This window comes from Lynx canadensis, chromosome B2 (assembly GCF_007474595.2).
Source record: "Lynx canadensis isolate LIC74 chromosome B2, mLynCan4.pri.v2, whole genome shotgun sequence".
Taxonomy (NCBI): Eukaryota; Metazoa; Chordata; class Mammalia; order Carnivora; family Felidae; genus Lynx; species Lynx canadensis.
In genome coordinates this window covers 64,258,762-64,274,865 of record NC_044307.1, presented here as the reverse complement: position 1 = coordinate 64,274,865, position 16,104 = coordinate 64,258,762, and the positions used below count along the sequence as shown (strand labels likewise).

Sequence of the window (16,104 nt, the reverse complement as noted above, 5' to 3'; positions counted from 1 at the left end):
TCTCTTATATAGCCTGAAGTTCTTGGTTCATTTACAGAAAACAGAGGGCAATTGCCTTGTGGCTCAGCTTATATCCTTATAAAAATGATGTTAAGACCAGGCCCAGTCTCAGATATTTTGAGACCAAGTCTGTTACTGGGTTAAATTCCTCACAACTTGGCCCTTCCCAGCCCTTCCAGCCCTTCTGTCTTCCCTCAAGCAGCACATTAACTTGGCCTGCCCTAACTTCATCTTTCATAAGTGCATTGTTATTTAATAAATCAATACCTAAAAGAATTGTGGACACTTTTTATAGCAATTCAAAGTTATAAAAATGCTTCTCATTATATTTTCTAAATTAAAGCAAATAGCATTATATATTTAAATGTTCTTTCAATGACTTAGATTAATCATTTTATCACACCTGAGGGACCCACCCAGCCCAAATCTAGAATATTGGGCCCCGTTAACTGTTATTAGAGGGGAGTCTGTGAAAGAAGCAGATCTACCTTCTGGGCCACGAACAAGACCAGGCTGTGGGCTATTGAGGATTCAGTCAAGCGGGCTTAACGCAGCATACAAAAGTTGTCACAAAAAACAGCAGGTGGTAGTTCACACATATGTGCTTCCATAGGGAAGGGAGATTCACTGCAAAATAACAGGAATGATATTATATGTAGACAGAGCATGGCAAGAAGGAACCCAAGAGCAGTAAGTAAATTTTGTTGTTGATCAATAGGAGGTTGGCACAGAGAAGAATGCCTGCTGGTCATAGGGCTTTGTTTCTCTTAAGAGACGCAATGGTGAGAGTTTGGCAGGGCAGGTCTTTCAGAAGGATTTTGTGTACAAACAATCAAAATAAGGATCCAGGTTGTCCAAACTATAAGGTCTTAAAGCCCACTCAGTCATTTCTCCTGCAATTCAAGGCCAATGCCCTAGTAATAGCAGCTTGAAGGCTCTATCAATTTTCTACTGGTGCATAAGAAATTACAACAAATTTAGTCACTTAAAGCAGCACAAACTTATCTACAGCTTCCTTGGACTAGGCTGGGCACCTACCTGTCAGTTAGGCCCTGTCCTCAGGGTCTCATTGGACTGAAATCAAGTTGTCTGCTGGGGCTGGGATCTTATCGGAGTCTCAGAATCCTCTTCCATCCTCATTCAGGCGGTTGGCAGAATTCAGAGCCTATGGTCGCAGAACTCAGGTCCTTGTTTTCTTGCTGGCTGTCAACTGGGATCACTCTCAGCTCCTAGAAGCTGCCTTCAGGGTCTAGCTCATGGCACTTTCACAACAGAGCATCTTCTTCACAGCCAGCAGGAGAATCTTCCTCAAGTTGGCTACAGTGGAGTCTTACAAAGGCAACACGACCACTAGAACAACTATTCCAACACCTTTGTCCTATAATGTAAACTAACCAAGAGAATGACTATCTTGGGGCACCTGAGTGGCTCAGTTGGTTGAGTGTCTGACTTTTCATTTTGGCTCAGGTCATGATCCAAGGGTCATGGTTGGGACTGAGCCCTGTGTCAGGCTCTGTGCTGAGCTTGGAGCCTGCTTGAGATTCTTTCTCCCTCTGCCCCTCTCCCTGGCTCATGCTCTCTCTTTCTCTTTCTAAAACAAAACAAAAACAAAAAGAGAATGACTCTCATCATATTCACAGGTCCTACCTGCACTGGAGGGGAGGGGATTATACAGTTCACATACACCATGGGGTCATTATGGAATTCTGCCTACCACAAATAATGAATTATTCAACACTGAGCCGACATTCATTGTTTATTAAATACCTAGCACTGTACTGCAACTGGGGGTTCAAAGCTGAAAAAAGATAGGTAAGGAAGCCCACAGACTAATGGAGGAGACAGAATTGAAAATTAATTCTAAAACAAGTTAGTATGTCTGTAATAGTTGAATGTGGAAATAACACACAAAAGATAGTCAAGAAGGTGAGGTATAGCTCAAAAGGTGTTTTTGAGGAAAGAAAAGTCATTTCAGGCAGAAAGCATGTTTATCTGTCAAGGTGTGGAGATATTGAAAAGCCTGTTTGAGAGGCTTTGAGTGGTAGGTCTTGACTGGAATGGAAGGGGCCTGTGGAAGACAGGCCTGAACAGATGTCAAAGGCCAGACCAGGAAGGACACAGAACTTGGAACTTCATCATGGGCAAGAACCGCCAAAGGAATTTGTTAAGGGATATTAATAAGTTAAGGTCATAGAGGCCAAATTATACCAAAAAAAAATTTTTTTTAAGTGACCCCATAAAAATAAAAATTTCAGCCTAACCAAGCAGAATTGAAAAGCAAAAGTCTCATACAAATTGATAATAGAAAGACCAATATCCAAAAGAAAATGAACAAGAGACAAGTAAAAGCAATTAATATAGGAAATGCAAAAGGCTGATAAACATAGGGAGAAGTGTTTAATATCACTTGTGACTAAGAGAGTGAAGATTAAAATAGTGAAATATAATTTTGGCTATGAAATTGTTAGAATAACGCCTACATAAAAAACATTATCTACATACTTAAGACAATTGAAGGACAATTCACCAAAGGTTAAGCAGGTATAGAGGTTTCATAGATCATTTTGTTTTCTTCTTCATACTTTGTTTTCTAAATTTTCCCAATAAACCCATATACATTCTTAGAATAATAACTAATATATTCATTTATTTTACAAAATAGAGCTTCTAATGAAGTAGAGCTTCTAATGAAAAACAGCAGTTCCTGCCTAGCCAATTCACCTCCTGGGGCTACCACTTTCAGCTCTTTCAGTTGGTTCTTCTGGTGTTTACCTCCATATTTCTAAATGATATACATACACTGTTATTTCTGGAGAATCGATTTTAGCCATTACCTCTTGATAATGGCTTCTTAATACAGAGTTGTACGGGGCGCCTGGGTGGTGCAGTCGGTTAAGCGTCCAACTTCAGCCAGGTCACGATCTCGCGGTCCGTGAGTTCGAGCCCCGCGTCGGGCTCTGGGCTGATGGCTCAGAGCCTGGGGCCTGTTTCCCATTCTGTGTCTCCCTCTGTCTCTGTCCCTCCCCTGTTCATGCTCTGTCTCTCTCTGTCCCAAAAATAAGAATAAAACGTTGAAAAAAAAATTCAGAGTTGTAGATTGAGTTCTCTAACACTACCATCTTTTGCCCACTTCTCCCTGCTCCTCTCCTTACAGGTAAGTCATGACGTGAAAAAATTCAACAAATAATGTTTTAAAAACTTGTTATTATGTAATAATCATATACATTCTGAGCTACCTTCTGAAACAGGCAGTGTACTACTGCAGGTACACATTTTTTCTTGTACAAAGTTTTGTTTTCCCTAGAGTTGATAATTTAAAAATTATCTCATTTTTTTTGTTTGCATAGTTTCCTATGTTCCTGTTGATGTTTCCTAAATTCTCCAACATTTGTCAAATGCTTATCAATGAGTTTTCTAATGCTCAAGCACATTAAATAATACATCTTTCCACTTCCCTCTCTCTCCCATATCTTCCTTCCACACACCTCCCACCTCTTACTCTTGTCCAGGCTGGTTGTTCTCTGGGCTATTACTCAGCTCTGCCCTGGAATCTTCCTTTACTGAACCCCTTGTGTTGAATGTCTTGCTTCCTGGATCCCATCTATTTTAATTTTTGTACCATCTTTTGCTAAAACACATCCACCAGCAGCTTCCTAAGATGGGGTATATGGGAGTAAAGCTTTTTTCCCTAGACTTTGCTGTCTGAAACTATTTTTAGTCTATTCATACTTAATTGTATATATTTTATGCTCACATTTGAATTCTAAATGAAATTCTGTACTGAATTCTAAATGAAAAAACTTTACCCTCAAAAAAATTGGATCAGATTGCTTCACTATTTTCCAGTGTCCTCCTGGAAAGTTTGGTACCATTTGTTCTTTTCTATGGACTCCCCCCCGCCCCACCTCTTCTTTGGAAGATTTTTGACCATCCTTAGTAGTCTATAATTTCATTATGACTTGGAATTAGTATTGGTGGGCCTCTTTAGTCTGGTAATATATTCTTTGATTCTGCTAAATAGTCTTGTATTGCCTCTTTAATAATTTCTACCCTGTTTCTCTGTCATTCTGGAACTCCCATTAGTCAGCTGCAGTAGGGATTGCCATGTGGGTGGCGGTCAAGTAGCTTCAGATATATAGAGAAAAGGAAGTACAGAATCTAGGAACAAAACAGGACATAAGTGGTCTATTCACAGATAAACAGCTTGACAGTCAGGATTCAACTTAGGAAACAGAAACCTCTCTAGTTACTCTAAGTGGGAAGGTATTCAAGTGAGGACAGTGGAAGGGCTAGGTGGGTAGACTCCAGAACGAATTCTAGGAACAATTTCAAGAAAAAGATGGCCAAAATGGCTTATGGCAGGGGATGGCCATCACCTCAGCCACAGTGGGGAAGGTGGGGAATGAGGAGTCTCTACCTGGAACTGTTCAGTACAATACGCCAACGTAGTAGTGACCCAGGAATCCGGAGTCACAGATGTTGCGATGCCTCTTGACCTTACAAGGCTAGGGCCTAGTGCAGCAGCACTCCAAGACAATCTGAAGTCTGAGTGGCTGAGCCTGCCACCTAAAAAGCTAGCAACGGGATGACAGCCCTGCCTCACATGCCCTTTCAAATCTCATCAAGTGCATCTAATTGGCAGAATTTAACTTACTCTCAGAACCTTCAGAACAGAAAAACACAGATTGGGAAGGAGGACAAGGGCCAAGTCACCACAAACACTACAGTCCATACATGCAGGGCAGTGTTGTGTGTGCCCCCAGTGGCATCTACAGTAGGGATGAGAAGCTGCTGCAGGGGCAGGCTTGATGAGAGGTGGTTGGGATTCATCACATGGAAAAACATTAAGGTCTGACAGGAATCTTTTTTTTTTTTTTTTTTTTTAAGTAGAGAAGGTCATTTCACTTATGTAATTTATACCTTGCCTCATTCCAGCAAAGGACCAGAGGAAGAGAGAAAAGGTATGTGTTTGTAGAGAAAGGCAGGGGGCATTCTAATCAGCGTTAACCTATCTATATAAAACTGTGAAGTAAAAAGATCTGGGTTGTTTTGCCCAGTTGAAACATTTAGTGTGTGGGTGTGGACAATGGCCGAGGGTCATGTAATCAAGTGTTCGGATTTGGTGGGAGACAACCCACTCAGAAGTTCTGACATTTCTGACCAGCAGAAAATGAGAGGATACTATCACAATAAAATCTTATATAAGCTTTTTTAAAAATAAGGGATCCACCTGAGTCATTGACTTAGGGAAGAGACAAAATAGGAGCTCTTCTGAAAAACCCAAAGAATCCAAACTTTTAATTATCTGTAAAGTTGTAGGTGCCAACTTAACTACACTGATCTTCTGTGCTTAGAAATAGGCAATGTTTTAAGATAATGGTTACAGTCCAGTCTATAATATCTCAATTTATAAATTCAGATTTTTCCAAAGGGTCCAAAGACAGACAACCTTGCAGACACTCTCCTAGTTTTCTCCATTGTATGTTTTCAGCTTCCAATATTGTAAGGTGCTTCCACAAGCTCCTTTGATTTTCATCCCCTTCTCACACCTGCATAACAAAAATTCCCTTCTCAATCTGTCCATGATTCCTTTGTACTGGCAACACCTAATTTGGAGTACTTGCAGTTTCAAGGCTGTAGGTAGACAAGATTCACATTCCACGTCTAAGTTAGAAATACAGGGCCTAAATATATCTAGACTGTGTTTTAAGTTTTTATTTATTTATTTTGAGGGGAGGGGCAGAGAAAGGGGGAGAGAGAGAGAATCCCAAGCAGGCCCCTCACTGTCAGCACAGAGCTCGATGTGAGGTTTGAACCCATGAACCATGAGATTGTGACCTGAGCTGAAATCAAGAGTTGGATGCTTAACCGACTGAGCCACCCATGCACCCCAAATTCTCTATTTTCTTTCTTTCTTTCTTTCTCTTTCTTTCTTTCTTTCTTTCTTTCTTTCTTTCTTTCTTTCTTTCTTTCTTTCTTTTCTTTCTTTCTTTCTTTCTTTCTTTCTTTCTTTCTTTCTTTCTTTCTTTATGTTTATTCATTTTTGAGAGACACAAAGAAACTGAGTGTGAGCAGGGAAGGGGTAGAAAGAGAGGGAGACACAGAATCCAAAGCAGGCTCCAGGCTTCGAGCTGTACAGCACAGGACTGTAACCAACACAGGGCTCGAACCCAAGAACCGCGAGATCATGACCTGAACCGAAGCTGGACGCTTAACCGACTGAGCCATTCAGGTGCCCCTAGACTGTATTTTAAATGAATATGGGCTGTTACTGAATTTTAAGCAACTTTCGCATAACTAATGTTCATTTCATTAAACAAAGACTATATAAGTGGCATAAAAAGAAATTAATAGGCTCAAATGACCAAACTTTATGGAAACATTCTTCAAATGGACAGGAATAGCCATTCAGCATGTTTTAGGGATTACTCAAACCTTATGTTTACACATCTACATTATACTTTAAGTATTTTACACTTCTATACCCCAATAAAACTGATTCCTAACTAGTTTTCTCAGAGGATAGTGGTCAACAATAACATCTGTACAAAATTTTTTGAACATCATCTCTACACCTGATAGTTCCCCATGTGGAGTCTCCCTTACCCACACAGAATTCGATAAAAGTACATGTCCTATCCTCCACTAGGGTAAACATCTGACTTTAGTGTCCACTCACATAAGACAGTGATGCAGATATAGGTTAGATGAGGGGGAAAAAACTCTCCTAGGACTTTGGTTTGCTAGTGTGGTCAGCAGCAGCCTCAGGGGTTCCAAGGTCCGTAGCAGTGGTGGTGGCAGGTTGCTGCCTGCAAGATGTGCAGTTGACCTGGATTTCAGACAGCAGTTCCTTTCTCCAGCCAGCGCTGTTGTGTGGTTCTGATATTGGTTTTAGAGGCTCGGCCTATTCTGCTCGTCCTTCCAAAGAGTCTGCATTTAGTACCTTCTTTCTACTTAAATTGGCTCAGCAGCTCTTCGAAGTGTGTGGTCCAAGGGCTCTAGGGGTCCCCAAGACCCTTTTAGGGGATCTGCGAGATCCTCCCTTTTCTAACTATGTATCTGTGTGAAGTCAGCTTTTTTCTTAGATAGACCTCAATCAAAACAATACCCCAGGAGCACCTGGGTGGCTCAGTCGGTTAAGCGACCGCTTTCGGCTCAGGTCATGATCTCTCAGTTTGTGAGTTTAAGCCCCGCATCGGCTGGGCTCTGTGCTGGCAGCTCAGAGCCTGGAGCCTACTTCAGATTCTGTGTCTTGCCCTCTCTGTACCCCTCCCCTGCTCATGCTCTGTGTCTCTCTGTCTCTCAATAATAAATAAATGTTAAAATTAAAAAACAAAACAAAAAACCAATACCCCAACAGATTGAATGCAGAAGATGATATGAAAATACAGCTGCCTTCTACTGTTAGACATTAAAGAGAATTACAAAAATAGGAAACAATACCATCCTTCTTAATTTTTTTTGGTTTTGGAAAAATTTTATTTTTCCAAAAAAAATGCTATTATATGCTAACATGTAATGAGTTTATTATGTTTTTTTTAAATTTATTTTTTATTTTTAAGTAATCTCTATACCCCATGTGGGGCTGGAACTCATGACTTTGAGATCAAGAGTCACATGCTCCACTGAGCCAGTCAGGTGCCCCAATTGTGGGGTTATTTTTTTTTTAATTTTTTTTTTTTTTTTCAACGTTTATTTATTTTTGGGACAGAGAGAGACAGAGCATGAACGGGGGAGGGGCAGAGAGAGAGGGAGACACAGAATCGGAAACAGGCTCCAGGTTCCGAGCCATCAGCCCAGAGCCTGACGCGGGGCTCGAACTCCCGGACCGCGAGATCGTGACCTGGCTGAAGTCGGACGCTTAACCGACTGCGCCACCCAGGCGCCCCTTGTGGGGTTATTTTAAAACTAATTAAATATTTTAAGGACTGCTCAGTTTTCATTCCTAATATAGTAAATATCAATATATGTTACAAACATAAACAAAAGTTCCTTGGGGTCCTAAACAACTTAGGGGCCTCCAAAGACCTTTTGAGGGTTTTAAGAACAAAAAGTTCAACCGCCACAGAAACACAGTAGGTTCTCTTACGGTATCTGAAAACTTTGAATAACAGAGAGGCCTGCCTTTTATACATTTTTTTAATGTTTATTTATTTATGAGAGAGAGACAGAGTGTGAGTGGGGGAGTGGCAGACAGGGAGACACAGAATCTGAAGCGGGCTCCATGATCTGAGCTGTCAGCACAGAGCCTGAGTTGTGGCTCGAACCCATGAACTGTGAGATCATGACCTGAGCTGAACTCCGACGCTTAACTGACTGACCCCCAGAAGGCTGCCTTTTAAATTTTTCATCCAGATTTGGGTTGATCATAAGAGAAAAGGTGGTTTAGAGAGAATACACAGTACTGCTCCCACTAAGGAGAGGGAGATGAAAAGCAGCATATGTTAGACCAAGACCAAAGTCAATGGGAGGGTCAGAAGAGAGTTATCTATTTCTAGAAATGAAAGCTCTGAAGGAGACAGACTTAGAACACGGTCCCCAGAGGACACAGAACACCGAATACTAATAAACATAAATATTTCCTAATATTCACACATACCCTCATTTGTATGGATCATTCAATAATCTTTATAATTCATTCATAGCAGCCAGTCCTAGCTTAGGGAAGTCAGAGACAGCTTTAGTGCCAGTGGTTGTGCAGAGGGATGCCTACCAAAAATGCTTTTCTGGAGCCAGAAATGGCTTGAAGAATCTTTACATGTCTAGGAATTTTAATTATATCACTCTGTTCACTCCACATCTTCTTGGTCAGTGTCTACGTCAATGTCTGATATTTGGCAAGGTCAGAGCACAACTGATCACAGAATGGATATCTGACTTGATTCATAGCTCACAGAATCAGTTTAGAGTTAAAAAGGTGAAAACTTAGGTCTCTAAACAGTCGTCTAGTAACAAAATCCAGAAAGTGGTATCTTCATCAAACACGGGAAGTTCCCTTTGGCTTTGTTGGGGTGAAATACAGTCACTTGCAATGCACTGTCTTCAATCAGTTGTCTTTTGGAACTGTTCTCATGTGCAGATCAAATCCATCAGATTTTATGCCAGGATGGCAAGGGCTCTGTTTCATTCGTCACCAAATATACAGAGCCTAGCCGAGTATCTGGAACATGGTAGACAAATAATCACTGATTAAATGAGACAATCAACAGAATGAAGGAATGAACTCGGGCATTCTTCATTTTGCTTTTCTTCCCAAATTGATCAATCCGTATTGGTTAACTAACACTCCATTGCCATTCTTATCTTGTACTTATAAAAATTACTGTCCTGTTCTGAAATTATCATTAAAACTCCTGATACAACACTAACAATTACTTTTACTAAGTTCTCTCATTGTAAACTATTCTATCCATCTAATGAACATTTATTATTTACTTGCAGAATATGGCTTTAGGCTGGTTCTTCAAGTTTATTTTTTTATTTTCATTTTTTAAAAAATTATTTTATTTAATTTATTTTTTTTATTAAAAGTTTGTTTTATTTTTCTGTGAAATTGAGTATTAGCCCCCAGTTTACAGTCTGTTTTTTTTTTTTTATGGCTTCCAAACATTTTAAAAGTTATTTTATTTTTGTGAGAGAGAGAAAGAGTGTTAGCAGGGGAGGGGCAGAGAGAGAGACACAGAATCCAAAGCAGGCTCCAGGCTCTGAGCTGTCAGCACAGAGCCCAATGTGGGGCTGGAACCCACAGACCACGAGATCATGACCCGAGCCAACATCAGACACTTAACTGACTGAGCCACCCAGGTGCCCCTGGTTCTTCAAGTTTAATAATAGGCAATATTATATTTTGACTAGTAGGTCACAGCAACTGACATCAAAATAAGAAAAAAGGATGGGCATAACTTAATTCTACCAAAACACCTAATGGGTACAAGGCTCCATGGTGCCTTCTATATAAAAGTACAACCTATAATTTCCCAGAGATCTCCAATGTAAAATTTAAGTGATTAGACTATGATTGTACTAGAAAAAAAATCCTGCCTATAAATTGCTCTTCTATAAGCTGTTCTTTTAAAATCATCCATGTTAGTTTGGGTTCTCTGAGAAACAAATGATAAGATGGGATTAGATGTGAGAGATTTATTGGGGAGATGTTTTGAATTATAAAGGGGAAAAGTAGGCAGAGTCTGACTCCTGTGAAGGGGAGAGAGAAGGAAAGGAGGATTGGGTAGGAAGAGTCTCAGATGGTCTGAAGAAAGCATGGTCTGAACAAAGTACTGGGCAGGTTAATGGGGAGTGTTTGAGTCAATGCCACCCACCAGGGGCGTGGGCCAGCATACTCATTCATTGGCTGAGAACAGCCTGGGGAAAGTGTGTCCTCAGCAGGAACACAGTGTTGGATTCCATGGGATAGTAGCTGGGGTTCTCAGTCAACTCTGCTTCTCATAGGAGATGTGAGTGATGCATATCCATTGCTGCTGTATCATTTTTTGAAGACTTCAGGTTTTTCCATTTAATGTTTGATGGACATAAAGACCATAAATGTTTTCATGCCATCAAATCTTACCTATATATTTGACAGTTGTCATGAAACATGTTACTATTAACAGAGGTTAAGGATTCTGTTATCTTAATACAACACTTTGGTTGTAACATACTTTATATTAGTGTTTGACGTGTCTAAGTTGTCTTTCCTCTATCACATCATAAACACAAGCAAGAATATGCAATACAAAATAATTTGATACAGTATTTCTGGAGTAACATAATAAAAACCTCCATTAATGTGGGCTAATTGAAGGTTGACTAAATTACAGAATGTTTTTAAAGGAATGTGGTTCTTACTTAGCAACATACATAGTAACTGCCATTAGAAGAACAAATGTTGACAAAGACTGATGACTAGGCCCAATTACCACACCAGTTAGTTTGTTTCTGAGAACACACATTACAAAAAGTTTATTTATGTAAATAAATCTCCTACAATCTTCTCAAATAATACTACACTTATAATTCATGTCACACAATCATCAGCCCACTGCATTATCTTCTACAGGCCGTGCAAACCCCTTCTTCCTAGGTAATTTCAGTGTAGCCTGGGGGCTGAAGGCCCAATCCCTGTGACAGAGTAAGGCCAGAGGCCAGCATGGGTTGCCACAGGCAAGCCCAGCAATTTCTATTCTTCCTTTCCATTCCATGTCTATAAACTGGCCTTGACTTTTCCTGACCCAGTTATCCAAAGGCCACAGGACAAGAGCTTTTGAGTCATCAAAACTGACTAAGCTGGCCCATTTCATCCCCTGCTTTTGTCACAAATTGGCCCTCTGTACCTAAATTTTGTTTTAACAAACTAGTGCATATTTCTGCACAGTTCATCGGTGCAAAAAATCACTAATTTTCTTACTAATGATTTTGTAATGTTATATTCATAAAACAATTTCTTTTTTTTTTTAACGTTTATTTATTTTTGAGACAGAGAGAGACAGAGCATGAACAGGGGAGGGTCAGAGAGAGGGAGACACAGAATCTGAAACAGGCTCCAGGCTCTGAGCTGTCAGCACAGAGCCTGACGCGGGGCTCGAACTCATGGGCCGCGAGATCATGACCTGAGCTGAAGTCGGCCGCTCAACCGACTGAGCCACCCAGGCACCCCTAAAACAATTTCAATTAAAGTATTTCAAACTTAGTTTCTAAATATTTCCCCCCAGAAAGTCTAGAGACTTGGAAAAATACACTTATGATTTACAGATAGCTAACACTTAATGAGAGGTTTGTGCTATGCACTGTTCCAAGTACATGTACCTACTCATTTAAAGTTCTCAACTGCCCAAAAAGGGCAGTATTATCTCCAATTTACACATGAAGATACTGAGGTGTGGAAAAGTTGAATAACTTACCCCAGGTCACACAGCTAGTAAGTAGCAGAGCCAAAATTTGAACCTAAGTAATCTGTCTCTGGAGCTAGAGTTTCTGTTATTACTGTGGCCTTATAAAACTGTAACGTGTTATTTAACTCACATTCAAAAAGCACTATTACCTAGCATATAGCAATAAAAATCATTAAAACTTGTTTTATTTACATTTGTACTTTATAAGTAGCTGATTAATTTAAAATGCAATATGATGAAATATGCAGCTCTAATCATCTTTTATATACTCCAATATATTTAAATTGAAATTAATGTACTAATGTAGAAATATTTCCCCTTTCTTAATTTATAGCAGCATATTTCCTTTCAAGGCATTATTTGTGGGTTTTTAAAACATTTTTATTTATTTTTGAGAGACAGAGTATGAGCAGGGGAGGGGCAGAGAGAGAGGGAGACACAGAATTTGAAGCTGCAAGCTGCAGGCTCCGAGCTGTCAGCACAGAGCCCGATGCGGGGCTCAAACCCACAAACTGAGAGATCATGACCTGAGCCGACGTTGGAAGCTTAACTGACTGAGCCACCCACGCACCCCTATTTGTGTTTTTATTCTCATTTATTTATTTAATTATCTATTTATTTATTTATTTATTTATTTTTTCAACGTTTATTTATTTTTGGGATAGAGAGAGACAGAGCATGAACGGTGGAGGGGCAAAGAGAGAGGGAGACACAGAATCGGAAACAGGCTCCAGGCTCTGAGCCATCAGCCCACAGCCTGACGCCGGGATCGAACCCACGGACCCCGAGATCGTGACCTGGCTGAAGTCGGACGCTTAACCGACTGCGCCACCCAGGCGCCCCTATTTGTGTTTTTAAACACATTATAGAGATTAAATGACTTAAAGGATATACAGAGAGAAAATAATGAGAAATAAATTAATTCAGATGTACATATTCAGAAAAAGATACTGAAGTTAATAATATATGGCTTAAAAGTCAATACAGCGTCCTTTTCGTTCCCAATCTCCATATCGGGTAGGTTCTGGGCCTCTGGGTCCACCTTTTTCTTTGGTAACGGGATTAATATCATCTGGAAATTCTAAAGAAAGACAGAAGATACAAAAAAAAAAAAAAAAAAACAGTCAATAGAGACAAAAGCATGAAGACCAATTCTGAAGACAGAGTGGTCGAGTTCCAGAGTTAATAGGCTAGATACTACTGACTAGGTTATTACAATGCAGTCTTTTAAATGAACTGTAAATGTGGTTCTTTTCCCCAAGTTTGAGAAATCACTTCTGGACACAACTGTCATATCCAACGAACTTTATTACCTACATTAATTACTTAGAATTCTTGGAGTGTTCTCAGGCCCCAATATGGGGAGTGGCTGCATTTGTATGGATGGATTAAAAGAGAGGGAAAGGAATGCAGGGAATACAGAGTACAAATCCATAGGGTTTGGAAGGTTGTGAAACAAGGTTACTTTGGCTCACTGCCTCAGTTTTCTTTATCAGTAAAATGGGTATAACAACCATATCTGATTTGCTATGTTGAAAATTAAACAAAGAGATGCATGTAAAGGATCCAGCTCACTGCCGGGTACCTAAGAATGCCCAATTAATTTTAGTTATGAGTATTATTGTTCTTCATCATAGGATTTTGGCTTCATGAAATGGTTAGCTGACACTGCCATTCATGGACATAACAACTATTACTCTGAATACTGTGTGTTCATAAAGGACTATTCATCTTGAGTCTGGCCCAATTCTGAGTACTTTATTCACAGTAACTCATTTAATCCTCATAATAATCATATGGGACAGGAACAATTATTGTCTCCATTTTATAGATGAGGAACATGAGACACAAAGAGGTTCAGAAAGGTGCTCCTGATCACACAGCTAGCTACCAAGTGATAAACAGAGTTTGAATTCAGACAGTCTGGTTGCAGTCTTGTTTTTAACCCATAAACTACTGCTCTGTATATGGGGCGGACAGAAGAGGAGTCAGCTATTAGAAAGAACCCCAATTCTTACTCTGTGTCTCTTTAGAAAACTAGATGAACATCACCAAAATCCCATAGTCCCTGTCTAGGAAAAAAGACAATTAACCCTGAAAATTTTCAAATATGTATCTGTTTTTAAAATTCTTTCTCTACTGTGAATCAAGTATTCCCTACCCTGTCATTCTATTTTCTAACAACTCCTTGCTGGGACTTCCTCTGAAAGCATCTAATGGAAGCTCTTCCATCTCCCATATTTCTGGGGCTCACCGAGTATCTTCATCAGCTTGGGTTGCCAAAACAAACTACCGTAGACTTAAACAACAGAAACTAACTTTCTCACAGCTCTCGAGGCTAGGAGTCTGCAAGCAGGGTGCCAGCATGGCTGGGTTCTGGTGAAGACTCTTCCTGGCTTGTAGACAGCCCCTTCTCAGTGTCCTCACATGGCAGGGAGAGAATGATGGCGAGCTCTCTAGTGTCTCTTCTTATAAGGACACGAATTCCGACATAGGGAATTCTCATGACCTCATTTAAAACCATCTCTAGGGGCGCCTGGGTGGCTCAGTCGGTTGAGAGCCCGACTTCGGCTCAGGTCATGATCTCATAGCTCATGGGTTCGAGTCCTGCATCGGGCTCTGTGCTGACAGCTCAGAGCCTGAAGCCTGCTTCAGAGTCTGTCTCTCCCTCTCTCTCTGCCCCTACCCCGCTCATGCTCTGTCTCTCAAAAATAACAAACATTAAAAAAAATTAAAAAAAAAAACTAATTATCTCTTAAAGGCCCTATCTCCAAATACCACCCCCATTGGGGGGGTTAGGGATTCAACATATGGATTTTAGGGAGACACAACTCAGTCCGTAGCACTAGGCAAGAAAGAAAGGGTCAAGATGTCCCTGCACCTCACTGCTACTTCCAGTCTCTCATTCTACCACCAAATCTTTACAGCCTTTCCTCTTTTGAATTCTGCACCATTTACTTGTCCAGTGCTTTTCTGTAGTCCAGTAATAAAGTCAAAGACTCTTCTAACTTCTTGGATAGGATCAATATTTGATTCATAGTTTGATCTCTCCCCATTGTTCTTCATATCAACATGCACATTAGTATCCTCACATACTGGGGACATGGAGGTCCTTAATCCTCTTTCCTAGTGATCTTCACATCCACTTGTGCTATCCATTTTGATTTCATTATCTCCTGAATGTGTTCCTTCTCCAAGTCTCACACTCTTGAGCTTTCTTCTTTCTGACTGTAGCCTCCTATGGAGGCTTTTCCCTCATGTTTGTTTAACCCAATTTTCACCCTCATTATAATCTATAGCTTTCTGAAATTCTTTACTCTCATTAGTTCCATCCTGAGTCATGCTTGGAGTCATATTCTAGACTAATGCAACCATTTTCTAACTCATCTCTGTTTTCTGACTCTCATGACTCCAGCCTAACCTGCATAGAAGGATAAATTAATCTTTCTAAAACAGAATCCCTCCTCCACATTACATTAAGTGAAAGAGGCCAGACACAAATGATTATGTACTGTATGATTTCATTTATATAAAATCCTAGGAAGGGCAAAATTACAGTGACAGAGAACAGATTCATGGTTGCCAGGGGAATGGGGAGAATGAAACTAATTATAAAGAGGCACCAGGGGCTCTTTGTGGGATTGAATTGTTTTATACTTTGTGTTGGTTATATGGTTATAAACATTGTTAAAATTCATAAAACTGTTTCTTAAAATGGGTGAATTTTATTATATGCAGATTATACTACAGTAAAGCTGATTAAAATAATCTCCATTCAAAAAACTTGAGAGCTTTCTTCACTGTCTACTGCATAAAGCCCATATGCTATAAACTGGTACTTCAGGCACTCCCAAACTTGAGCCAAATCTACCTTTCTAGCTTTATATTCTATTAATCCACTATATACACCCTATGCTGCAGCAAAACAGGAACACTGGATGTATCTTGCATGCATCTCCCTGGCCTCTCTTTCTCTGACCACATCTTTCTTTTTTTTTTATTTTATAGAGAGAGCACATGAACAGGGAAGAGGGCAGAGAGAGAGAGAGAGAGAGAGAGAGAGAGAGAGAGACAAAATCTTAAGCAGGCTCCATGCTCAGTGCAGAACCCTACACAGGGCTTGATCCCATGTTCTGGGATCATGACCTGGGCCGAAATCAAGGAGTCAGATGCTCAACCGAATGAGCCACGTAGGTGCCCATCTTTCTCTTTTTTG

At 40.2% G+C, this 16,104-nt stretch overlaps 1 protein-coding gene and 1 long non-coding RNA gene across 2 annotated transcripts in view; both read right to left on the bottom strand.

The window, feature by feature from the left end:
• LOC116738076 overlaps positions 1 to 1,473 on the bottom strand; it is a 41,756-nt gene extending 40,283 nt beyond the window's left edge. The window contains exons 1-2 of the long non-coding RNA XR_004343641.1: positions 1,039 to 1,473; positions 489 to 627 (exon numbers count right to left, since the gene is read on the bottom strand). This is a non-coding gene — a long non-coding RNA (uncharacterized LOC116738076). The remainder of the gene's footprint in view (positions 1 to 488; positions 628 to 1,038) is intronic.
• An 11,329-nt stretch (positions 1,474 to 12,802) lies between these two features.
• Positions 12,803 to 16,104, bottom strand: part of SDHAF4 (succinate dehydrogenase complex assembly factor 4) — a 31,444-nt gene continuing 28,142 nt past the window's right edge. The window contains exon 3 of the mRNA XM_030315787.1: positions 12,803 to 12,969. Coding sequence (XP_030171647.1) covers positions 12,860 to 12,969 — 110 coding nt within the window. The 3' untranslated portion in view covers positions 12,803 to 12,859. The remainder of the gene's footprint in view (positions 12,970 to 16,104) is intronic.